The sequence below is a fragment of the Coturnix japonica genome, unplaced genomic scaffold, assembly GCF_054131305.1.
Source record: "Coturnix japonica strain WE unplaced genomic scaffold, WE-NBRP24 Scf101, whole genome shotgun sequence".
NCBI classification, from domain to species: domain Eukaryota; kingdom Metazoa; phylum Chordata; class Aves; order Galliformes; family Phasianidae; genus Coturnix; species Coturnix japonica.
Genome location: NW_028189004.1, coordinates 181,729 through 209,680, shown reverse-complemented (window position 1 = coordinate 209,680; position 27,952 = coordinate 181,729). Strand labels below are relative to the sequence as shown.

The following is a 27,952-nucleotide window of genomic DNA, read 5'->3' as shown; positions in this document are numbered from 1 at the left end:
ACCCCCCTATAACCCCCATTACCCCTCCATACCCCACTATTACCCCCCATTACCCCCCATTACCCCCCCTATATAAGACCCCCCCCATATACCGCCCCCTCACCTCTCCTTATATGCCATGAATAGCGCTGCCAGCCCCCTGCCCCCCCATTACCCCCCCATATCCCCCCATAGCCCCCCATTACCCCCCCATATCCCCCCATTACCCCCCCATAACCCCCCATATCCCCCCATAACGGCCCCATTACCCCCCATATCCCCCATTACCCCCATAACCCCCCATATCCCCCCATTACCCCCCCCATAACCCCCCAAATCCCCCCATTACCCCCCCATATCCCCCCATTACCCCCCCATAACCCCCCATATCCCCCCATCCCCCCATACCCCCCCATATCCCCCCATTACCCCCCATAACCCCCCATATCCCCCCATTACCCCCCCATAACCCCCCATATCCCCCCATTACCCCCCCATAACCCCCCATATCCCCCCATTACCCCCCCATATCCCCCCATTGCCCCCCCATAACCCCCCATATCCCCCCATTACCCCCCATAACCCCCCATATCCCCCCATTACCACAACCATTACCCCCCATAACCCCCCATATCCCCCCATTACCCCCATAACCCCCATATCCCCCCATTACCCCCCATAACCCCCCATATCCCCCCATTACCCCCCCATTACCCCCCATATCCCCCCATTACCCCCCCATAACCCCCCATATCCCCCCATTACCCCCCCATAACCCCCCATATCCCCCCATTATACCCCATATAAGACCCCCCCTCACCTCTCCTTATAGGCCATGAACAGCGCTGCCAGCCCCCTGCCCCCCCCATTACCCCCCCATAACCCCCCATATCCCCCCATTACCCCCCCATAACCCCCCATATCCCCCCATACCCCCCCATACCCCCATATCCCCCCATTAACCCCCCCATATCCCCCCAATTACCCCCCCATAACCCCCCATATCCCCCCATAACCCCCCATAACCCCCCATATCCCCCCATTACCCCCCCATATCCCCCCATTACCCCCCCATAACCCCCCATATCCCCCCATTACCCCCCCATATCCCCCCATTACCCCCCATAACCCCCCATATCCCCCCATTACCCCCCCATATCCCCCCATTGCCCCCCCATAACCCCCCATATCCCCCCATTACCCCCCATATCCCCCCATTACCCCCCCATATCCCCCCATTACCCCCCCATACCCCCATATCCCCCCATTACCCCCCATATCCCCCCATACCCCCCCATATCCCCCCATACCCCCCCATAACCCCCCATATCCCCCCATTACCCCCCCATATCCCCACATACCCCCCCATAACCCCCCTTTACCCCCCCAAACCCCACATATCCCCCCATTACCCCCCCATATCCCCCCATTAACCCCCCATATCCCCCCATTACCCCCCCCATAACCCCCCATATCCCCCCATACCCCCCATATCCCCCCATTACCCCCCATACCCTCCCATATCCCCCCATTACACCCCCATAACCCCCCATATCCCCCCATTACCCCCCCATAACCCCCCATATCCCCCCATTACCCCCCCATATCCCCCCATTACCCCCCCATAACTCCCCATATCCCCCCATTACCCCCCCATATCCCCCCATTACCCCCCCATAACCCCCTAACCCCCCTTTTACCCCCCCATATCCCCCCATTACCCCCCCATAACCCCCCATATCCCCCCATTACCCCCCCATAACCCCCCATATCCCCCCATAACCCCCCATATCCCCCCATTATCCCCCCATAACCCCCCATATCCCCCATTACCCCCCCTATAACCCCCCCCTCACCTCTCCTTATATGCCATGAACAGCGCTGCCAGCCACCTGCCCCTCCAGCCCCCCATTAACCCCATTACCCCCCCTATAACCCCCTATACCCCCCGATACCCCCCCATTACCCCCCCGTTACCCCCCTTTACCCCCCTATAACCCCCATTACCCCACCATACCCCCCTATTACCCCCCCATTACCCCCCATTAACCCCCCTATACCTTCCATAACCCCCTATCCCCCCCATTACCCCACCAATAACCCCCTATACCCCCCCATTACCCCCCCAGACCCCCCCATACCCCCCAATACCCCCCCATTACCCCTCCAGACCCCCCCAAACCCCCCATTACACCCCTATACCCCCCATTAACCACCCATATACCCCCATTACCACCCTATAACCCCCCATTACCCCCCCCATTACCCCCCCATTACCCCCCATTATCCCCTATACCCCCCCATTACCCCCCCATAACCCCCATTATCCCCTATACCCCCCATTACCCCCCTATACCCCCCATTAACCCCCCTATACCCCCCATTACCACCCTATACCCCCCATTACCCCCCCATTAACCCCCCTATACCCCCCATTACCACCCTATACCCCCCATTACCCCCCCATTTCCCCCCCATTACCCCCCATTATCCCCTATACCCCCCCATTACCCCCCCATAACCCCCATTATCCCCATACCCCCCCATTACCCCCCCATTACCCCCTATCCCTCCTCATACCTCCCCAATTACCCCCTATTAACCCCCCTATACCCCCCCAATACCACCCATTACACCATATCCCCCCCCCATTACCCCCCTATACCCCCCATTAACCCCCCTATACCTCCCATTACCCCCCATTACCCCCTATTACCCCCCCAATACACCCCTATGCCCCCCATTACCCCCCCTATGCCCCCCCATTAACCCCCCTATCCCCCCATTACCTCCTATCCCCCCCCTATTACCCCCATTACCCCCCATATACCCCCCCCTCACCTCTCCTTATAAGCCATGAATAGCGCTGCCAGCCCCCTGCCCCCCCCGTCGCCCCCCGTCGCCGCCTTCAGCTCCGACAGGAACAAACGGTGCAGCTGCAGCAGCTCCTATAATATGGGGGGGGGGGCTAAGGACCCCCAATGGGAGACCCCCCCTATTAACAGCTCCTATAACGGGGGGGGGGGTTAAGGACCCCCAATGGGAGACCCCCCCCCCATTAACAGCTCCTATAAGGGGGGGGGGGGGTTAAGGACCCCCAATGGGTGACCCCCCCCCAATTAAATGGGTGCCCCATAACCCCATAAAGACCCCATAACCCCATAAGAACCCCATAAGGACCCCATAAAGACCCCATAACCCCATAAGGACCCCATAAGGACCCCATAGCCCCATAAGGACCCCATAATGACCCCATAAAGACCCCATAGCCCCATAACCCTATAACAACTCTATAAAGACCCCATAACCCCATAAGGACCCCATAATGACCCCATAACCCCATAATGACCCCATATGGACCCCATAATGACCCCATAACCCCATAAAGACCCCATAATGACCCCACAAAGACCCCATAGCCCCATAAGGACCCCATAATGACCCCATAATGACCCCATAACCCCATAAGGACCCCATAAAGACCCCATAAGGATCCCATAACGACCCCATAAAGACCCCATAACCCCATAATGACCCCATAACCCCATAAGGACCCCATAAGGACCCCATAAGGACCCCATAAAGACCCCATAAAGACCCCATAATCCCATAAGGACCCTATAACCCCATAAGGACCCCATAAGGACCCCATAAGGACCCCATAAAGACACCATAACCCCATAAGGACCCCATAAAGACCCCATGACCCCATAAGGACCCCATAAGGACCCCATAAAGACCCCATAACCCCATAAGGACCCCATAAGGACCCCATAAAGACCCCATAACCCCATAAGGACCCCATAAGGACCCCATAACCCCATAATGATCCCATAACCCCATAAGGACCCCATAACGACCCCATAAAGACCCCATAACCCCATAAGGACCCCATAAAGACCCCATAAAGACCCCATAACCCCATAAGGACCCCATAAGGACCCCATAAAGACCCCATAACCCCATAAGGACCCCATAAGGACCCCATAAAGACCCCATAACCCCATAAGGACCCCATAGCCCCATAAGGACCCCATAATGACCCCATAAAGACCCCATAACCCCATAATGACCCCATAAAGACCCCATAACCCCATAAGGACCCCATAAGGACCCCATAAAGACCCCATAACCCCATAAGGACCCCATAACCCCATAAGGACCCCATAAAGACCCCATAACCCCATAAGGACCCTATAAGGACCCCATAAAGACCCCATAACCCCATAAGGACCCCATAAGGACCCCATAACCCCATAATGATCCCATAACCCCATAAGGACCCCATAACGACCCCATAAAGACCCCATAACCCCATAAGGACCCCATAAAGACCCCATAAAGACCCCATAACCCCATAAGGACCCCATAAGGACCCCATAAAGACCCCATAACCCCATAAGGACCCCATAAGGACCCCATAAAGACCCCATAACCCCATAACCCCATAACAAACTTATAAAGACCCCATAACCCCATAATGACCCCATAAGGACCCCATAACCCCATAAGGACCCCATAAGGACCCCATAAAGACCCCATAACCTCATAAGGACCCCATAACAACCCTATAAAAACCCCATAACCCCATAAGGACCCCATAAGGACCCCATACCCCCCCATTCAATGTGTGCCCCCCCCCCCATATACCTCGATGTTGATGAACACACTCTCCATGTCCTGGGGCTGCAGGAACGGACGCAGCGGGCGCAGGAAGTGCTGAGGGAAATGGACCCCATAAGGACCCCATAAGGATCCCATAAGGACCCCATAAGGACACCATAAGGATCCCATAAGGACACCATAACAACCCCATAAGGACCCCATAAGGATCCCATAAGGACACCATAAGGATCCCATAAGGACCCCATAAGGACCCCATAAGGACCCCATAAGGACACCATAAGGACACCATACTGACCCCATAACCCCGTAAGGATCCCATAAGGACCTATAATCCCATAAGGACCCCAAAGGGACCCCATAAGGACCCCATAAGGATCCCATAATAACCCCATAAGGACCCCATAAGGATCCCATAAGGACCCCATAACCCCGTAAGGATCCCATAAGGACCCCATAAGGACCCCATAACCCCATAAGGACCCCATAACCCCATAAAGACCCTATAAAGACCCCATAAAGACCCCATAACCCCGTAACGACCCCATAACGACCCTAGAAAGAGCCCATAACCCCATAAGGACCCCATAACCTCATAACAACCCCATAAAGACCCCATAAAGACCCCATAACCCCATAAGGACCCCATAACGACCCCATAACGGCCCCATAACCCCATAAGGACCCCATAACCCCATATAACCCCATATAACCCCATAAAGACCCCATAAAGACCCCATAACCCCATAAGGACCCCATAACCCTATAAGGACCCCATAACCCCATAAGGACCCCATAAAGACCCCATAAGGACCCCATAACCCCATAACGACCCCATAAGGACCCCATAAGCCCATAAGGACCCCATAATGACCCCATAACTGACCACATAACCCCATAAGGACCCCATAAGGACCCCATAACCCCATAAAGACCCCATAAAGACCCCATAGCCCCATAACCCCATAAGGACCCCATAACCCCATAAGGACCCCATAAGGACCCCATAACCCCATATAGCCCTATAGTGCTCCATAACCCCATAGGGACCCCATATAGCCCCATAACCCCATAAGGACCCCATAAAGACCCCATAACCCCACAACGACCCCATAAGGACCCCATAAAGATCCCATAAAGACCCCATAACCCCATAACGACCCTATAAAGACCCCATAACCCCATATAACCCCATAACCACCCCATAAGGACCCCATAATGACCCCATAACCCCCCCCAATGACCCCATACCCCCCCCCAATGACCCCATAACAACCCTATAAAGACCCCATAAGGACCCCATAACCCCATATAACCCCATATAACCCCATATAACCCCATATAACCCCATAACCCCATATAACCCCATATAACCCCATATAACCCCATATAACCCCATATACCCCCATATAACCCCATAACCCCACAGCGCCCCCTACAGGCTCACAGTGCAAATGGCCTCCAGGCTCTCCGTGTATTTCTCCTCCGTCTGCCTCAGCTCCTGCACGCAGCGCTGCCTCCGGTCCGGCCCCGGCCTCTGTATTATAGGGTTATAGGGGATCTTATAGGGGATCTTATAGGGTTATGGGGTTATAGGGGATCTTATGGGGTTATAGGGTTCCTATAGGGGATCTTATGGGGTTATAGGGTTCCTATAGGGGATCCTATAGGGTTATGGGGTTATAGGGATCCTATAGGGGATCTTATGGGGTTATGGGGTTATAGGGATCCTATAGGGGATCCTATAGGGTTATGGGGTTATAGGGATCCTATAGGGGATCTTATGGGGTTATGGGGTTATAGGGACCCTAAGCCTCAGCTCCTGCAGGCAGCGCTGACGGCGGTCCGGCCCCAGCCTCTGTATGGGATATAGGGGATCTTATAGGGTTATAGGGGATCTTATAGGGGATCTTATAGGGGATCCTATAGGGTTATGGGGTTATAGGGATCCTAAAAGGGGATCTTATGGGGGTATAGGGGATCTTATGGGGTTATGGGGTTATAGGGACCCTAAAAGGGGATCTTATGGGGTTATGGGGTTATAGGGTTATAGGGGATCCTATAGGGTTATGGGGTTATAGGGATCCTATAGGGGATCCTATAGGGTTATGGGGTTATAGGGGATCTTATGGGGTTATAGGGGATCTTATGAGGTTATAGGGGATCTTATAGGGTTATAGGGGATCTTATGGGGTTATAGGGGATCTTATAGGGTTATAGGGGATCTTATGGGGTTATGGGGTTATAGGGTTATAGGGGATCCTATAGGGTTATGGGGTTATAGGGATCCTATAGGCGATCTTATGGGGTTATATGGGATCTTATGGGGTTATGGGGTTATAGGGACCCTAAGCCTCAGCTCCTGCAGGCAGCGCTGCCTCCGGTCCGGCCCCGGCCTCTATATGGGATATAGGGGATCCTATAGGGGATCCTATAGGGTTATGGGGTTATAGGGATCCTATAGGGGATCTTATGGGGTTATAGGGATCCTATAGGGGATCTTATGGGGTTATGGGGTTATAGGGATCCTAAAAGGGGATCTTATGGGGTTATGGGGTTATATGGGATCCTATAGGGGATCCTATAGGGTTATGGGGTTATAGGGATCCTATAGGGGATCTTATGGGGTTATAGGGACCCTAAGCCTCAGCTCCTGCAGGCAGCGCTGCCTCCGGTCCGGCCCCGGCCTCTGTATGGGAAACCCCATAGGGTTATATGGGATCCTATAGGGGATCCTATAGGGTTATGGGGTTATATGGGATCCTATAGGGGATCCTATAGGGTTATGGGGTTATATGGGATCCTATAGGGGATCCTATAGGGTTATGGGGTTATAGGGGATCTTATGGGGTTATGGGGTTATAGGGACCCTAAAAGGGGATCTTATGGGGTTATAGGGGATCTTATGGGGTTATAGGGGATCTTATGGGGTTATGGGGTTATAGGGGATCCTATAGGGGATCCTATAGGGTTATAGGGGATCTTATGGGGTTATAGGGACCCTAAGCCTCAGCTCCTGCAGGCAGCGCTGCCTCCGGTCCGGCCCCGGCCTCTGTATTATAGGGTTATAGGGGATCTTATAGGGGATCCTATAGGGGATCCTATAGGGTTATGGGGTTATATGGGATCTTATGGGGTTATAGGGGATCTTATGGGGTTATAGGGGATCTTATAGGGTTATAGGGGATCTTATGGGGTTATGGGGTTATAGGGACCCTAAAAGGGGATCTTATGGGGTTATAGGGGATCTTATAGGGTTATATGGGATCTTATGGGGTTATATGGGATCTTATGGGGTTATGGGGTTATAGGGACCCTAAGCCTCAGCTCCTGCAGGCAGCGCTGCCTCCGGTCCGGCCCCGGCCTCTGTATGGGAAACCCCATAGGGTTATAGGGGATCCTATAGGGGATCCTATAGGGTTATAGGGTTATAGGGATCCTATAGGGGATCTTATGGGTTTATGGGGTTATAGGGACCCTAAGCCTCAGCTCCTGCAGGCAGCACTGCCGGCGGTCCGGGGCCAGCCTCTGTATGGGAAACCCCATAAGGTTATAGGGGATCCTATAGGGTTATGGGGTTATGGGGTTATAGGGGATCCTATAGGGTTATAGGGGATCTTATGGGGTTGTAGGGACCCTGAGCCTCAGCTCCTGCAGGCAGCGCTGCCTCCGGTCTGGCCCCGGCCTCTGTATTATAGGGTTATAGGGGATCTTATAGGGGATCCTATAGGGGATCCTATAGGGTTATGGGGTTATATGGGATCTTATGGGGTTATAGGGGATCTTATGGGGTTATAGGGGATCTTATAGGGTTATAGGGGATCTTATGGGGTTATGGGGTTATAGGGACCCTAAAAGGGGATCTTATGGGGTTATAGGGGATCTTATAGGGTTATATGGGATCTTATGGGGTTATATGGGATCTTATGGGGTTATGGGGTTATAGGGACCCTAAAAGGGGATCTTATGGGGTTATAGGGGATCTTATGGGGTTATAGGGGATGTTATGGGGTTATGGGGTTATAGGGACCCTAAAAGGGGATCTTATGGGGTTATAGGGGATCCTATAGGGTTATGGGGTTATAGGGGATCTTACGGGGTTATAGGGACCCTAAGCCTCAGCTCCTGCAGGCAGCGCTGCCTCCGGTCCGGCCCCGGCCTCTGTATTATAGGGTTATAGGGGATCTTATAGGGGATCCTATAGGGGATCCTATAGGGTTATGGGGTTATAGGGATCCTATAGGGGATCTTATGGGGTTATGGGGTTATAGGGACCCTAAGCCTCAGCTCCTGCAGGCAGCGCTGCCTCCGGTCCGGCCCCGGCCTCTGTATGGGGCGGACCCATAGGGTTATATGGGATCCTATAGGGTTATAGGGGATCCTATAGGGGATCTTATGGGGTTATAGGGGATCCTATAGGGTTATAGGGGATCCTATAGGGGATCTTATGGGGTTATAGGGGATCCTATAGGGGATCCTATAGGGTTATGGGGTTATAGGGATCCTATAGGGTTATAGGGGATTTATAGGGTTATGGGGTTATATGGGATCCTATAGGGTTATAGGGGATCCTATGGGGGATCCTATAGGGTTATGGGGTTATAGGGGATCTTATGGGGTTATGGGGTTATAGGGACCCTAAGCCTCAGCTCCTGCAGGCAGCGCTGATGGCGGTCCGACCCCGGCCTCTGTATTATAGGGTTATAGGGGATCTTATAGGGGATCCTATAGGGGATCCTATAGGGTTATGGGGTTATAGGGGATCCTATAGGGGATCCTATAGGGGATCCTATAGGGTTATAGGGGATCTTATAGGGGATCCTATAGGGTTATGGGGTTATAGGGACCCTAAAAGGGGATCTTATGGGGTTATAGGGGATCTTATGGGGTTATGGGGTTATAGGGACCCTAAAAGGGGATCTTATGGGGTTATAGGGGATCTTATAGGGTTATAGGGGATCTTATGGCGTTATGGGGTTATAGGGTTATAGGGGATCCTATAGGGTTATGGGGTTATAGGGACCCTAAGCCTCAGCTCCTGCAGGCAGCGCTGACGGCGGTCCGGGGCCGGCCTCTATATGGGAAACCCCATAGGGTTATAGGGGATCTTATAGGGGATCCTATAGGGGATCCTATAGGGTTATGGGGTTATAGGGATCCTATAGGGGATCTTATGGGGTTATGGGGTTATAGGGACCCTAAAAGGGGATCTTATGGGCTTATAGGGGATCTTATAGGGTTATAGGGGATCTTATGGGGTTATGGGGTTATAGGGACCCTAAAAGGGGATCTTATGGGGTTATAGGGGATCTTATAGGGTTATAGGGGATCTTATGGGGTTATGGGGTTATAGGGTTATAAGGGATCCTATAGGGTTATGGGGTTATAGGGATCCTATAGGGGATCTTATGGGATTTATAGGGGATCTTATGGGGTTATAGGGACCCTAAGCCTCAGCTCCTGCAGGCAGCGCTGACGGCGGTCCGGGGCCGGCCTCTATATGGGGTTATAGGGGATCTTATAGGGGATCCTATAGGGTTATAGGGGATCTTATAGGGTTATAGGGGATCCTATAGAGAATCCTATAGGGTTATGGGGGATCTTATGGGGTTATAGGGGATCCTATAGGGTTATGGGGTTATAGGGACCCTAAAAGGGGATCTTATGGGGTTATAGGGGATCTTATGGGGTTATGGGGTTATAGGGACCCTAAAAGGGGATCTTATGGGGTTATAGGGGATCTTATGGGGTTATAGGGGATCTTATGGGGTTATGGGGTTATAGGGGATCTTATAGGGTTATAGGGTTCCTATAGGGGATCTTATAGGGTTATGGGGTTATATGGGATCCTATAGGGTTATAGGGGATCCTATAGGGGATCCTATAGGGTTATATGGGATCCTATAGGGGATCTTATAGGGTTATGGGGTTATAGGGATCCTATAGGGTTATAGGGGATCCTATAGGGGATCCTATAGGGTTATGGGGTTATAGGGATCCTATAGGGTTATAGGGGATCTTATGGGGTTATAGGGGATCTTATAGGGTTATAGGGGATCTTATGGGGTTATAGGAACCCTAAAAGGGGATCTTACGGGGTTATAGGGGATCTTATAGGGTTATAGGGGATCTTATGGGGTTATAGGGGATCTTATAGGGTTATAGGGGATCCTATAGGGTTATAGGGGATCTTATGGGGTTATAGGGACCCTAAGCCTCAGCTCCTGCAGGCAGCGCTGCCTCCGGTCCGGCCCCGGCCTCTGTATTATAGGGTTATAGGGGATCTTATAGGGGATCCTATAGGGGATCCTATAGGGTTATGGGGTTATAGGGGATCTTATGGGGTTATGGGGTTATAGGGACCCTAAAAGGGGATCTTATGGGGCTATGGGGTTATAGGGATCCTAAAAGGGGATCTTATGGGGTTATGGGGTTATATGGGATCCTATAGGGGAGCCTATAGGGTTATGGGGTTATAGGCGATCTTATGGGGTTATAGGGGATCTTATGGGGTTATAGGGGATCTTATGGGGTTATGGGGTTATAGGGACCCTAAAAGGGGATCTTATGGGGTTATAGGGGATCTTATGGGGTTATAGGGGATCTTGTGGGGTTATAGGGGATGTTATGGGGTTATAGGGGATGTTATGGGGTTATAGAGACCCTAAAAGGGGATCTTATGGGGTTATAGGGGATCTTATGGGGTTATGGGGTTATAGGGACCCTAAGCCTCAGCTCCTGCAGGCAGCGCTGACGGCGGTCCAATGCCTGCCTCTATATGGGGTTATGGGGTTATACGGGATCCTATAGGGTTATAGGGGATCTTATAGGGTTATGGGGTTATAGGGACCCTAAAAGGGGATCTTATGGGGTTATAGGGATCTTATGGGGTTATGGGGCCAATAGGGACCCTAAAGCCACTTAGAGGGTGGGTTATAGGGTCAGGGGGTACCACATATGGGGATCTTATGGGGTTATGGGGCCAATAGGATGGGTTATGGGGTCAGGCGTCCCATATAGGGGATCTTATGGGGTTATGGGGTTATGGGAACCCTAAAGCCACTTATAGGGTGGGTTATGGGGTTGGGGGGTCCCATATAGGGGATCTTATGGGGTTATGGAGACCCTAAAGGCACTTACAGGGTGGGTTATGGGGTTGGGGGTCCCATATAGGGGATCTTATGGGGTTATGGGGTTATGGGGACCCTATAACCTCTTATAGGGTGGGTTATGGGGTCAGGGGGTCCATATAGGGGATCTTATGGGCTTATGGGGTTATGAGGACCCTAAAGCGACTTATAGGGTGGGTTATGGGGTCGGGGGGTCCCATATAGGGGATCTTATGGGGTTATGGGGACCCTACAGCCACTAATAGGGTGGGTTATGGGGTCGAGGGGTCCCATATAGGAGATCTTATGGGGTTCTGGGGACCCTAAGGGCACTTATAGGGTGGGTTATGGGGTTGGGGGTCCCATATAGGGGATCTTATGGGGTTATGGGGTTATGAGGACCCTAAAGGCACTTATAGGGTGGGTTATGGGGTCAGGGGGTCCATATAGGGAATCTTATGGGGTTATGGGATTCAATAGGGTGGGTTATGGGGTCAGGGGGTCCCATATAGGGGATCTTATGGGGTTATGGGGACCCTAAAGGCACTTATAGGGTGGGTTATAGGGTCAAGGGTCCCATATAGGGGATCTTATGGGGTTATGGGGTTATAGGGACCCTAAAGTTACTTATGGGGTGGGGGGTCCAATATAGGGGATCTTATGGGGTTCTGGGGACCCTAAAGGCACTTATAGGGTGGGTTATGGGGTCAGGGGGTCCATATAGGGGATCTTATGGAGTTATGGGGTTATGAGGACCCCATAACCACTTATAGGGTGGGTTATGGGGTCAGATGGTCCATATAGGGGATCTTATGGGGTTATGGGGTTATGAGGACCCTATAACCACTTATAGGGTGGGTTATGGGGTGGGGGTCCCATATAGGGGATCTTATGGGGTTATGGGATTATGAGGACCCTATAACCACTTATAGGGTGGGTTATAGGGTCAGGGGGTCCCATATAGGGGATCTTATGGGGTTATGGGGTTAAGGGGACCCTATAACCACTTATAGGGTGGGTTATGGGGTCAGGGGGTCCCATATAGGGGATCTTATGGGGTGATGGGGTTATGAGGACCCTATAACCACTTATAGGGTGGGTTATGGGGTCAGGGGCTCCCATATAGAGGATCTTATGGGGTTATGGGGCCAATAGGGACCCTAAAGGCACTTATAGGGTGGGTTATAGGGTCAGGGGGTCCATATAGGGGATCTTATGGGTTTATGGGGACCCTAAAGCCACTTATAGGGTGGGTTATGGGATTGGGGGTCCCATATAGGGGATCTTATGGGGTTATGGGGTTATGAGGACCCTAAAGGCACTTATAGGATGGGTTATGGGCCGGGGGTCAAGTATAGGGAATCTTATGGGGTCATGGGGCCAATAGGGTGGGTTATAGGGTCGGGGGTTCCCTATAGGGAATCTTATGGGGTTATGGGGTTATGAGGACCCTAAAGCCACTTATAGGGTGGGTGATGGGGTCGGGGGGTCCCATATAGGGGATCTTATGGGGTTATGGGGTCCCTAAAGCCACTTACAGGGTGGGTTATGGGGTTGGGGGGTCCCATATAGGGGATCTTATGGGGTTATGGGATTATGAGGACCCTAAAGCCACTTATAGGGTGGGTTATGGGGTCAGGGGGTCCATATAGGGGATCTTATGGGGTTATGGGGCCAATGGGGACACTAAAGCCACTTATAGGGTGGGTTATGGGGTCAGGGGCTCCCATATAGGGGATCTTATGGGGTTATGGGGTCCCTAAAGCCACTTACAGGGTGGGTTATGGGGTTGTGGGGTCCCATATAGGGGATCTTATGGGGTTATGGGGTTATGAGGACCCTATAACCACTTATAGGGTGTGTTATGGGGTCAGGGGCTCCCATATAGGGGATCTTATAGGGCTATGGGGTTATGAGGACCCTAAAGGCACTTATAGGGTGGGTTATAGGGTCAGGGGGTCCATATAGGGGATCTTATGGAGTTATGGGGTTATGAGGACCCTATAACCACTTATAGGGTGGGTTATGGGGTCAGGGGGTCCATATAGGGGATCTTATGGGGTTATGGGGTTATGAGGACCCTAAAGCCACTTATAGGGTGGGTTATGGGGTCGGGGGTCCCATATAGGGGATCTTATGGGGTTATGGGGTTATGAGGACCCTATAACCACTTATAGGGTGGGTTATGGGGTTGGGGGGTCCCATATAGGGGATCTTATGGGGTTATGGGGACCCTAAAGGCACTTATAGGGTGGGTTATGGGGTCGGGGCTCCCATATAGGGGATCTTATGGGGTTATGGGGCCAATAGGGACCCTAAAGGCACTTATAGGGTGGGTTATAGGGTCAGGGGGTCCATATAGGGGATCTTATGGGTTTATGGGGACCCTAAAGCCACTTATAGGGTGGGTTATGGGATTGGGGGTCCCATATAGGGGATCTTATGGGGTTATGGGGTTATGAGGACCCTAAAGGCACTTATAGGGTGGGTTATAGGGTCAGGGGGTACCACATATGGGGATCTTATGGGGTTATGGGGCCAATAGGGACCCTAAAGGCACTTATAGGGTGGGTTATAGAGTCAGGGGGTCCATATAGGGAATCTTATGGGGTTATGGGATTCAATAGGGTGGGTTATGGGGTCAGGGGTTCCATATAGGGGATCTTATGGGGTTATGGGGCCAATGGGGACCCTAAAGCCACTTATAGGGTGGGTTATGGGGTCAGGGGACCCATATAGGGGATCTTATAGGGTTATGGGGACCCTAAAGCCACTTATAGGGTGGGTTATGGGGTCGGGGGGTCTATATAGGGGATCTTATGGGGTTATGGGGTTATAGGGACCCTAAAGTTACTTATGGGGTGGGGGGTCCCATATAGGGGATCTTATGGGGTTCTGGGGACCCTAAAGGCACTTATAGGGTGGGTTATGGGGTCAAGGGTCCCATATAGGGGATCTTATGGGGTTATGGGGTCAATAGGGTGGGTTATGGGGTCAGGGGGTCCATATAGGGGATCTTATGGGGTGATGGGGTTATGAGGACCCTATAACCACTTATAGGGTGGGTTATGGGGTCAGGGGGTCCCATATAGGGGATCTTATGGGGTTATGGGGACCCTAAAGGCACTTATAGGGTGGGTTATGGGGCCAGGGGTCCCGTATAGGGGATCTTATGGGGTTATGGGGCCAATAGGGTGGGTTATGGGGTCAGGGGTCCAATATAGGGGATCTTATGGGGTTATGGGGCCAAGAGGGACCCTAAAGGCACTTATAGGGTGTGTTATGGGGTCGGGGGTCCCATATAGGGGATCTTACGGGGTTATGGGGTTATAGGGACCCTATAACCACTTATAGGGTGGGTTATGGGGTCCCATACATTGGCTGGGGGGGCTTCGACCCTCATAAGATCCTCGTATACATCGTCCCCGTCGTCCCCTTCGGCCTCGACGCAGTCGTACAGATCATCGTCCTCCTCCGCTGTGTCGCTATGGGGTGGAAGGGGGGGAAACCCTAAATACAACCCTGACCCTAATAGGGACCATAATAGGGAGCCTAATAGGGACCTTAATAGGGAGCCTAAATGGGAGCTTAAAAGGGACCCCAATAGGGATCCCAAAAGGGACCCCAATATGGAACCCAAAGGGGATCCTAAAAGGGATCCTAAAAGGGACCCTAAAAGGGATCCTAAAAGGGAACCTAAAAGGGATCCTAAAAGGGACCCCAATAGGGAACCCAATAGGGAGCCTAAAAGGGACCCTAAAAGGGGCCCCATAAGGGTCCTCATAAGGGATCCCAAGTGGGACCCTAAAAGGAACCCTAATAGGGATCCCAAAATGGGCCCCATAAGGGGCCTCATAAGGGACCCTAAAAGGGATCCCAATAGGGAACCCAAAGGGGATCCAATAGGGAACCCAATAGCGAACCCAAAGGGGATCCAATAGGGAACCCAATAGGGAACCCAATAGGGATCCTAATAGGGACCCCAATAGGGAGCCTAAAAGGGAGCTTAAAAGGGAACCCAATAGGGACCCTAAAAGGGACCCCAAAATGGGCCACACAAGGGGCCTCATAAGGGACCCTAAAAGGGATCCCAATAGGGACCCTAAAAGGGAACCTAAAAGGGACCCTAAAAGGGACCCCAATAGGGAACCCAATAGGGATCCTAATAGGGACCCTAATAGGGAGCCTAAAAGGGATCCTAAAAGGGACCCCAATAGGGACCCTAAAAGGGAACCCAAAATGGGCAACATAAGGGGCCACATAAGGGACCCTAAAAGGGATCCCAATAGGGACCCTAAAAGGGAACCTAAAAGGGACCCCAATAGGGAACCCAATAGGGAGCCTAATAGGGACCCCAATAGGGAGCCTAAAAGGGAGTTTAAAAGGGAACCCAATAGGGAGCCTAAAAGGGACCCCAAAATGGGCCATATAAGGGGCCTCATAAGGGACCCTAAAAGGGATCCCAATAGGGAACCCAAAGGGGGTCCAATAGGGAACCCAATAGATATCCTAAATGGGACCCTAAAAGGGGCCCCATAAGGGTCCTCATAAGGGACCCTAAAAGGGATCCCAATAGGGACCCTAAAAGGGATCCTAAAAGGGACCCCAATAGGGAACCCAATAGGGAACCCAAAAGGGACCCCAATAGGGATCCTAAAAGGGACCCTAAAAGGGAATCCAATAGGGATCCTAAAAGGGATCCCAAAATGGGCCCCATAAGGGTCCTCATAAGGGACCCTAAAAGGGATCCCAATAGGGAACCTAAAAGGGAACCTAAAAGGGACCCCAATAGGGAACCCAATAGGGATCCTAAAAGGGACCCTAAAAGGATCCTAAAAGGGATCCCAAATGGGACCCCAAATGGGAACCCAAAAGGGAACCCAATAGGGAACCCATAAGGGTCCTAATGAGGGACCCCAAGTGGGACCCTAAAAGGAACCCTAATAGGGATCCCAAAATGGGCCACATAAGGGGCCTCATAAGGGACCCTAAAAGGGATCCCAATAGGGATCCTAAAAGGGACTCTAAATGGGACCTCAATAGGGATCCTAAATGGGACCCTAAGTGGGATCCTAATAGGGATCCTAATAGAAATCCTAAAGGGAACCCAAAACAGACCCTAAAAGGGACCCTAAAAGGGAGGCTAAAAGGGACCCCAATAGGGATCCCAAAAGGGACCCCAATATGGAACCCAAAGGGGATCCTAAAAGGGATCCTAAAAGGGACCCTAAAAGGGATCCTAAAAGGGAACCTAAGTGGGACCCTAGAAGGGACCCTAAAAGGATCCTAAAAGGGATCCCAAATGGGACCCCAAATGGGATCCTAAAAGGGACCCTAAAAGGGGCCCCATAAGGGTCCTCATAAGGGACCCTAAAAGGGATCCCAAATGGGACCCTAAAAGGGAACCTAAAAGGGACCCCAATAAGGATCCTAAATGGGACCCTAAATGGGATCCTAAATGGGACCCAAATGGGAACCCAAATGGGACCCTAAAAGGGATCCCAATAATGAACCCATAACTGACCCCAAATGGGGCCCAAATGGACCCAAAACCCAATAAAATGACCCCAAAAGGCCCCGAATTTCCTCCCACCCCATAAGAAACCCCATAAAAGACCCCATAACAAACCCCATAAGAGACCCCATAAGGAACCCCATAAGAGACCCCATAAGAGACCCCATAAGAAACCCCATAAACCCCATAAGAAACCCCATAAGAGACCCCATAAGAAACCCCATAATAAACCCCATAACCCCATAATAAACCCCATAATAAACCCCATAATATACCCCATAACCCCATAAGAAACCCCATAACCCCATAAGAAACCCCATAACCCCATAAGAAACCCCATAAACCCCATAATAAACCCATAACCCCATAAGAAACCCCATAACCCCATAACAAACCCCATAAGAAACCCCATAACCCCATAACAAACCCCATAACCCCATAAGAAACCCCATAACCCCATAACAAACCCCATAACCCCATAAGAGACCCCATAACCCCATAACAAACCCCATAACCCCATAACAAACCCCATAACCCCATAATAAACCCATAACCCCATAACAAACCCCATAACCCCATAACAAACCCCATAACAAACCCCATAACCCCATAATAAACCCCATAACCCCATAACAAACCCCATAACAAACCCCATAACCCCATAACAAACCCCATAACCCCATAACAAACCCCATAACCCCATAAGAAACCCCATAACCCCATAACAAACCCCATAAGAAACCCCATAACCCCATAACAAACCCCATAACCCCATAACAAACCCCATAACCCCATAATAAACCCCATAACAAACCCCATAACCCCATAACAAACCCCATAACCCCATAAGAAACCCCATAACCCCATAACAAACCCCATAACCCCATAACAAACCCCATAACCCCATAACAAACCCCATAACCCCATAATAAACCCCATAACCCCATAACAAACCCCATAACCCCATAAGAAACCCCATAACCCCATAATAAACCCCATAACCCCATAATAAACCCCATAACCCCATAATAAACCCCATAACCCCATAACAAACCCCATAACCCCATAAGAAACCCCATAACCCCATAACAAACCCCATAACCCCATAAGAAACCCCATAACCCCATAACAAACCCCATATCCCCATAAGAAACCCCATAACCCCATAACAAACCCCATAATAAACCCCATAACAAACCCCATAACTCACTCTATGAGGTCTGACAACCCGCTGTAGGTCTCGTCGTCCCCATTGAATCCCTCAGTGGGGAATGGGCTGGGGGGAGAGATGGGGCACTTATGGGGCACAGACCCTATGGGGCACTTATGGGGCACAGACACTATGGGGCACTTATGGGGCACAGACACTATGGGGACTTATGGGGCACAGACACTATGGGGCACTTATGGGGCACAGACACTATGGGGCACTTATGGGGCACAGACACTATGGGGCACTTATGGGGCACAGACCCTATGGGGCACTTATGGGGCACAGACCCTATGGGGCACTTATGGGGCACAGACACTATGGGGCACTTATGGGGCACAGACACTATGGGGCACTTATGGGGCACAGACACTATGGGGACTTATGGGGCACAGAACATATGGGGCACTTATGGGGCACAGACCCTATGGGGCACTTATGGGGCACAGACACTATGGGCACTTATGGGGCACAGACACTATGGGGCACTTATGGGGCACAGACACTATGGGGACTTATGGGGCACAGACACTATGGGGCACTTATGGGGCACAGACACTATGGGGTTATGGGGCACAGACACTATGGGGCACTTATGGGGCACAGACACTATGGGGCACTTATGGGGCACAGACACTATGGGCACTTATGGGGCACAGACACTATGGGGCACTTATGGGGCACAGACCCTATGGGCACTTATGGGGCACAGACACTATGGGGCACTTATGGGGCACAGACACTATGGGGCACTTATGGGGCACAGACACTATGGGCACTTATGGGGCACAGACACTATGGGGCACTTATGGGGCACAGACCCTATGGGGCACTTATGGGGCACAGACACTATGGGGCACTTATGGGGCACAGACACTATGGGCACTTATGGGGCACAGACCATATGGGGCACTTATGGGGCACAGACACTATGGGGCACTTATGGGGCACAGAACATATGGGGCACTTATGGGGCACAGACCATATGGGGCACTTATGGGGCACAGACCATATGGGGCACTTATGGGGCACAGACACTATGGGGCACTTATGGGGCACAGACACTATGGGGCACTTATGGGGCACAGACACTATGGGCACTTATGGGGCACAGACACTATGGGCACTTATGGGGCACAGACACTATGGGGCACTTATGGGGCACAGACCATATGGGGCACTTATGGGGCACAGACACTATGGGGCACTTATGGGGCACAGACCCTATGGGGCACTTATGGGGCACAGACACTATGGGGCACTTATGGGGCTGGGGGTCTATGGGGCACTTATGGGGCACAGACCCTATGGGGCACTTATGGGGCACAGACACTATGGGGCACTTATGGGGCACAGACCCTATGGGCACTTATGGGGCACAGACACTATGGGGCACTTATGGGGCACAGACACTATGGGGCACTTATGGGGCACAGACACTATGGGCACTTATGGGGCACAGACACTATGGATCACTTATGGGGCACAGACACTATGGGGCACTTATGGGGCACAGACACTATGGGGCACTTATGGGGCACAGACACTATGGGGACTTATGGGGCACAGACCCTATGGGCACTTATGGGGCACAGACACTATGGGGCACTTATGGGGCACAGACACTATGGGGCACTTATGGGGCACAGACACTATGGGGACTTATGGGGCACAGACACTATGGGGTTATGGGGCACTTATGGGGCACAGACACTATGGGGCACTTATGGGGCACAGACACTATGGGGCACTTATGGGGCACAGACACTATGGGGACTTATGGGGCACAGACCCTATGGGGCACTTATGGGGCACACACCCTATGGGGCACTTATGGGGCACAGACACTATGGGGCACTTATGGGGCACAGACCCTATGGGGCACTTATGGGGCACAGACACTATGGGGCACTTATGGGGCACACACCCTATGGGGCACTTATGGGGCACAGACACTATGGGCACTTATGGGGCACAGACACTATGGGGCACTTATGGGGCACAGACACTATGGGGCACTTATGGGGCACAGACACTATGGGGCACTTATGGGGCACAGACACTATGGGGCACTTATGGGGCACAGACACTATGGGGTTATGGGGCACTTATGGGGCACAGACCATATGGGGCACTTATGGGGCACAGACACTATGGGGTTATGGGGCACTTATGGGGCACAGACCATATGGGGCACTTATGGGGCACAGACACTATGGGGCACTTATGGGGCACAGACACTATGGGGCACTTATGGGGCACAGACACTATGGGGACTTATGGGGCACAGACCCTATGGGGCACTTATGGGGCACAGACACTATGGGGCACTTATGGGGCACAGAACATATGGGGCACTTATGGGGCTGGGGGTCTATGGGGCACTTATGGGGCACAGAACATATGGGGCACTTATGGGGCACAGACACTATGGGGACTTATGGGGCACAGACACTATGGGGCACTTATGGGGCACAGACACTATGGGGACTTATGGGGCACAGACACTATGGGGCACTTATGGGGCACAGACACTATGGGGCACTTATGGGGCACTTATGGGGCACAGACACTATGGGGACTTATGGGGCACAGACACTATGGGGCACTTATGGGGCACAGACACTATGGGGACTTATGGGGCACAGACCCTATGGGGCACTTATGGGGCACAGACACTATGGGGACTTATGGGGCACAGACACTATGGGGCACTTATGGGGCACAGAACATATGGGGCACTTATGGGGCTGGGGGTCTATGGGGGACTTATGGGGCACAGAACATATGGGGCACTTATGGGGCACAGACCATATGGGGCGCTTATGGGGCACCTATGGGGACTTATGGGGCACAGGGGTTATGGGGCACAGACCCTATGGGGACTTATGGGGCACTTATGGGGCACAGACCACATGGGGTTGGGGTTATGGGGCACTTATGGGGCTGGGGGAGGAGATATGGGTCACTTATGGGGCACAGACCCTATGGGGCACTTATGGGGCTGGGGGATTATGGGGCACTTATGGGGCTGGGGGTCTATGGGGTTATGGGGTACCTATGGGGCTGGGGATATGGGGCACTTATGGGGCTGGGGGGTTATGGTGTTATGGGGCACAGACCATATGGGGTTGGGGATGTGGGTCTATGGGGTTATGAGGCACAGAGCTTATGGGGTCAGGTATGTGGGGCTATGGGGTTACAGGGCACAGACCCTATGGGGCTGGGGATATGGGGTACTTATGGGGCTGTGGGGTTATGGGGCTGTGGGGTTATGCGGCACGGACCCTATGGGGTTATGGGGCAATGACCCTATGGGGCTGGGGATATGGGGCACTTATGGGGCTGGGGGTGTGGGTCTATGGGGTTATGGGGCACAGACCCTATGGGGTTATGGGGCACAGACCCTATGGGGTTAAGGGGACAGACCATATGGGGTTATGGGGCACAGACCCTATGGGGTTATGGGGCACAGACCCTATGGGGTTGGGGATATGGGGCACTTATGGGGCTGGGGGTGTGTGTCTATGGGGTTATGGGGCAATGACCCTATGGGGTTATGGGGCACAGACCCTATGGGGCTGGGGATATGGGGCACTTATGGGGCTGGGGGTGTGGGTCTATGGGGTTATGGGGCACAGACCCTATGGGGTTGGGGATATGGGGCACTTATGGGGCTGGGGGTGTGGGTCTATGGGGTTATGGGGCAGAGACCATATGGGGCTGGGGATATGGGGTACTTATGGGGCTGGGGGTGTGGGTCTATGGGGCTGTGGGGCACAGACACTATGGGGTTATGGGGACAGACCCTATGGGGTTATGGGGCAATGACACTATGGGGCTGGGGATGTGGGGTACTTATGGGGCTGGGGGTGTGGGTCTATGGGGTTATGGGGCACAGACACTATGGGGTTATGGGGCACAGACCCTATGGGGTTATGGGGCAATGACCCTATGGGGCTGGGGATATGGGGTACTTATGGGGCTGTGGGGTTATGGGGCTGGGGGGTTATGGGACACAGACCCTATGGGGTACTTATGGGGCTGGGGATATGCGTCTATGGGTCTATGGGGCAATGACCCTATGGGGTTATGGGGCACAGACCCTATGGGGCTGGGGATATGGGGTACTTATGGGGCTGGGGGTGTGGGTCTATGGGGTTATGGGGCACAGACACTATGGGGCTGGGGATATGGGTCTATGGGGTTGGGGGTCACAGACCCTATGGGGCTGGGGATATGGGGTACTTATGGGGCTGGGGGTGTATGGGGGTCTATGGGGTTGTGGGTCTATGGGGCTGTGGGTCTATGGGGTTGGGGGTCTATGGGGCTGTGGGTCTATGGGGCTGTGTGTCTATGGGGCTGTGGGGCTGTGCCCCATAGCGGTGGGTTATGGGGCAGCCCCCCATGTCTCACATTAACCCCTTGTTCTGCGCGTGGGGCGTCCAGGACAACGCGGCCAAAGTGTCGATCACCTGCGGGAACAGGGGGAGATGTGGGGCAGGCCCCATAGAAACCCCATAGAACCCATAGAACCCCATAGAAACCCATAGAACCCATAGAACCCCATAGAACCCATAGGAACCCCATAGAACCCCATAGGAACCCCAAACCCCATAGAACCCCATAGGAACCCCATAGAACCCCATAGAACCCCATAGAAACCCATAGAACCCCATAGAACCCCATAGAACCCCATAGAACCCCATAGAACCCAATAGGAACCCCAAACCCCATAGAAATCCCATAGAACCCCATAGGAACCCCATAGGAACGCCAAACCGCATAGAAACCCCATAGGAACCCCATAAAACCCCATAGAAACCCTATAGGAACCCCAAACCCCATAGAACCCCATAGAACCCCATAGGAACCCCAAACCCCATAGGAACCCCATAGAAACCCCATAGAACCCATAGGAACCCATAGAACCCCATAGAAACCCATAGAACCCCATAGAACCCCATAGAACCCCATAGAACCCCATAGAACACATAGAACCCCATAGAACCCCATAGAACCCCATAGAAACCCATAGAACCCCATAGAACCCCATAGGAACCCATAGAACCCCATAGGAACCCATAGAACCCCATAGGAACCCCATAGAACCCCATAGAAACCCATAGAACCCCATAGAACCACATAGAACCACATAGAACCACATAGGAACCCATAGAACCACATAGAACCACATAGAACCCCATAGGAAACCTATAGGAACCCCAAACCCCATAGAACCCCATAGAAACCCCATAGAAACCCATAGGAACCCATAGGAACCCATAGGAACCCCATAGAACCCCATAGAACCCCATAGAAACCCATAGAACCCCATAGAACCCTATAGAACCCCCATAGAACCCCATAGAACCCCATAGAACCCCATAGGAATACATAGAACCCCATAGGAACCCCATAGAACCCCATAGAAACCCATAGAACCCCATAGAACCCCATAGAAACACCATAAGAACCCATAGAACCCCATAGAACCCCATAGAACCCCATAGAACCCCATAGAACCCAATAGAACCCCATGGGAACCCTATAGGAACCCTATAGGAACCCCAAACCCCATAGAACCCCATAGAAACCCCATAGAACCCCATAGAAACCCCATAGAACCCCATAGGAACCCATAGAACCCCATAGAACCCATAGGAACCCCATAGGAACCCCATACGAACCCATAGAACCCCATAGAACCCATAGAACCCCATAGAACCCATAGGAACCCCATAGGAACCCATAGAACCCATAGAAACCCCATAGAAACCACAAACCCCATAGAAACCCCATAGGAACCCTATAGGAACCCCATAGAAACCCATAGAACCCCATAGAACCCCATAGAAACCCCATAGAACCCCATAGAACCCCATAGGAACCCTATAGGAACCCTATAGGAACCCCAAACCCCATAGAACCCCATAGAAACCCCATAGGAACCCATAGAACCCCATAGAACCCCATAGGAACCCCATAGAACCCCATAGGACCCCATAGAACCACATAGAACCCCATAGAATCCCATAGGAACCCAATAGAGCCCCATAGAACCCCATAGAACCCCATAGAACCCCGTAGGAACCCCATAGAACCCCATAGAACCCCATAGGAACACCATAGGAACCCTATAGGAACCCATAGGAACCCCATAGAAACCCCATAGAACCCCATAGGAACCCATAGAACCCCATAGAACCCCATAGGAACCCCATAGGAACCCCATAGGAACCCATAGAACCCCATAGGAACCCCATAGAACCCCATAGAACCCCATAGAACCCCATAGAAACCCCATAGGAACCCCATAGGAACCCCATAGAACCACATAGAACTCCATAGGAAACCCATTGGAACCCCATAGAACCCCATAGGAACCCATAGAACCCCATAGAAACCCAATAGAATCCCATAGAAACCCCATAGGAACCCCATAGGAACCCTATAGGAACCCATAGGAACCCCATAGAACCCCAAACCCCATAGAACCACATAGAACCCCATAGAACCCCATAGGAACCCCAAACCCCATAGGAACCCCATAGGAACCCCATAGAACCCCATAGGAACCCCATAAACCCCATAAAACCCCATAGAAACCCATAGGACCCAATAGAAACCCCATAGAAACCCCATAGGAACACCAAAGAACCCCAAAGAACCCCATAGAAACCCCATAGGAACCCATAGAACCCCATAGGAACCCCATAGAAACCACAAACCCCATAGAAACCCCATAGGAACCCTATAGGAACCCCATAGAAACCCATAGAACCCCATAGAACCCCATAGAAACCCCATAGAACCCCATAGAAACACCATAGGAACCCCATAGAACCCCATAGAACCCCATAGAACCCCATAGAAACCTCATAGAACCCCATAGGGACCCCAAACCCCATAGAACCCCATAGGAACCCCATAGAACCTAATAGAACCCCATAGAACCCATAGGAACCCCATAGGAACCCCAAACCCCATAGGAACCCCATAGAAACCCCATAGGAACCCCATAGGAACCCCATAGAACCCCATTAAACCCCATAGGAACCCATAGAACCCCATAGAAACCCCATAGAACCCCATAGAACCCCATAGAAACCCCATAGAACCCCATAGAACCCCATAGGAACCCTATAGGAACCCATAGAACCTCATAGGAACCTCATAGAAACCCCATAGGAACCCCATAGAACCCCATATGAACCCATAGAACCCCATAGAACCCCAACAGAATCCCATAGAAACCCATAGAACCCCATAGAACCCCATAGGAACCCATAGAACCCCATAGGAACCCTATAGGAACCCATAGAAACCCCATAGAACCCCATAGAACCCCATAGAAACCCAATAGAATCCCATAGAAACCCATAGGAACCCATAGAACCCCATAGAACCCCCATAGAACCCCATAGAACCCATAGAACCCCATAGAAACCCCATAGAACCCCATAGAACCCCATAGGAACCCCATAGAACCTCATAGGACCCCATAGAACCCCATAGAACTCCATAGAACCCCATAGAAACCCATAGAACCCCATAGAACCCCATAGAAACCCCATAGGAACCCCATAGAACCCCATAGAAACCCCATAGGAACCCCATAGGAACCCCATAGGAACCCAAAGAACCCCATAGAAGCCCATAGAAGCCCATAGAACCCCATAGAAACCCCATAGAACCCCATAGAACCCCATAGGAACCCCATAGGAACCCCAAAGAACCCCATAGAAAACCCCATAGAAACCCAATAGAATCCCATAGAAACCCCAAACCCCATAGAAACCCCATAGGAACCCCAAACCACATAGAACCCCATAGAACCCCATAGGAACCCCAAACCCCATAGAACCCCATAGGAACCCCATAGGAACCCCATAGGAAACCCATAGAACCCCATAGGAACCCCATAGGAACCCCAAACCCCATAGAAACCCCATAAAACCCCATAAAACCCCATTGAACCCCATAGGAACCCCAAACCCCATAGAAACCCCATAGAACCCCATAGGAACCCCAAACCCCATAGAACCCCATAGGAACCCCATAGGAACCCCATAGGAAACCCATAGAACCCCATAGGAACCCCATAGGAACCCCAAACCCCATAGAAACCCCATAGGAACCCCATAGGAACCCCATAGGAACCCTATAAGAACCCCAAACCCCATAGGAACCCCATAGAAACCCATAGAACCCCATAGAAACACCATAGAACCCCATAGAACCCCCATAGAACCCCATAGGTACCCTATAGGAGCCCCAAACTCCATAAAACCCCATAGGAACCCCATAGAACTCCATAGAACCCCATAGGAACACTATAGGAACCCCAAACCCCATAGGAACCCCATAGAACCCCATAGAACCCCATAGGAACCCCATAGAAACCCCATAAAACCCCATAGAACCCCATAGAACCCCATAAAACCCCATAGAACCCCATAGGAACCCATAGAACCCCATAGAAACCCATAGGAACCCCATAGAACCCCATAGGAACCCCATAAAACCCCATAGAAACCCCATAGAACCCCATAGAACCCCATAGAAACCCTATAGAACCCCATAAAAACCCCATAGAACCCCATAGGAAGCCCATAGAACCCCATAGAACCCCATAGGAAGCCCATAGAACCCCATAGAACCCCATAGAACCCCATAGAACCCCATAGAACCCCATAGAAACCCCATAGAACCCCATAGAACCCCATAGAAACCCAATAGAATCCCATAGAAACCCATAGAAACCCCATAGGAACCCCATAGGAACCCCATAGAAACCCATAGAACCCCATAGAAACCCCATAGAAACCCATAGAAACCCATAGAAACCCAATAGAATCCCATAGAACCCCATACAAACCCCATAGAAACCCATAGAAACCCATAGAAACCCAATAGAATCCCATAGAAACCCATAGAAACCCCATAGGAACCACATAGGAACCCCAAACCCCATAGGAACCCCATAGAGACCCCATAGAACCCCATAGGAACCCCATAGAAACCCATAGAACCCCATAGAACCCCATATGAACCCCATACAAACCCCATAGAAACCCCAAACCCCATAGAACCCCATAGGAACCCCATAGGAAACCCATTGGAACCCCATAGAACCCCATAGAAACCCCATAGAACCCCATAAAACCCCATAGGAACCCCATAGAACCCCATAGAACCCCATAGAAACCCCATAGAACCCCATAGAAACCCCATAAAACCCCATAGGCCCCATAGTCCCTGTGTGACCTTCCTGAAGTCGTTCCCGTCGAACAGGTCGAAGGCTGAGAACAGTCGATGTTTTGGGATCCCAAATTGATCCGAGCACGAGGCCAGAAACAGCCGGATGTTACGGAGACACAGGAACTGCGGCACCGAACGGAACCGGGTCAGAACCGGGTCAGAACCGGAACCGGAACCGGGTCAGAACCGGAACCGGGATAGAACCGGGATAGAACCGGGTCAGAACCGGAACCGGAACCAGGATAGAACCGG

At 52.0% G+C, this 27,952-nt stretch overlaps 1 protein-coding gene across 1 annotated transcript in view; it reads right to left on the bottom strand.

Moving 5' to 3' along the window:
* The window catches only part of LOC107307448 (proto-oncogene vav-like), a 109,691-nt gene that overhangs the window by 76,954 nt on the left and 4,785 nt on the right, over positions 1–27,952 (bottom strand). Inside the window, exons 2-9 of the mRNA XM_085534837.1 lie at positions 27,707–27,823; positions 22,853–22,911; positions 18,437–18,502; positions 15,088–15,196; positions 6,050–6,139; positions 4,630–4,698; positions 2,821–2,927; positions 93–108 (exon numbers count right to left, since the gene is read on the bottom strand). Coding sequence (XP_085390963.1) covers positions 93–108; positions 2,821–2,927; positions 4,630–4,698; positions 6,050–6,139; positions 15,088–15,196; positions 18,437–18,502; positions 22,853–22,911; positions 27,707–27,823 — 633 coding nt within the window. The remainder of the gene's footprint in view (positions 1–92; positions 109–2,820; positions 2,928–4,629; positions 4,699–6,049; positions 6,140–15,087; positions 15,197–18,436; positions 18,503–22,852; positions 22,912–27,706; positions 27,824–27,952) is intronic.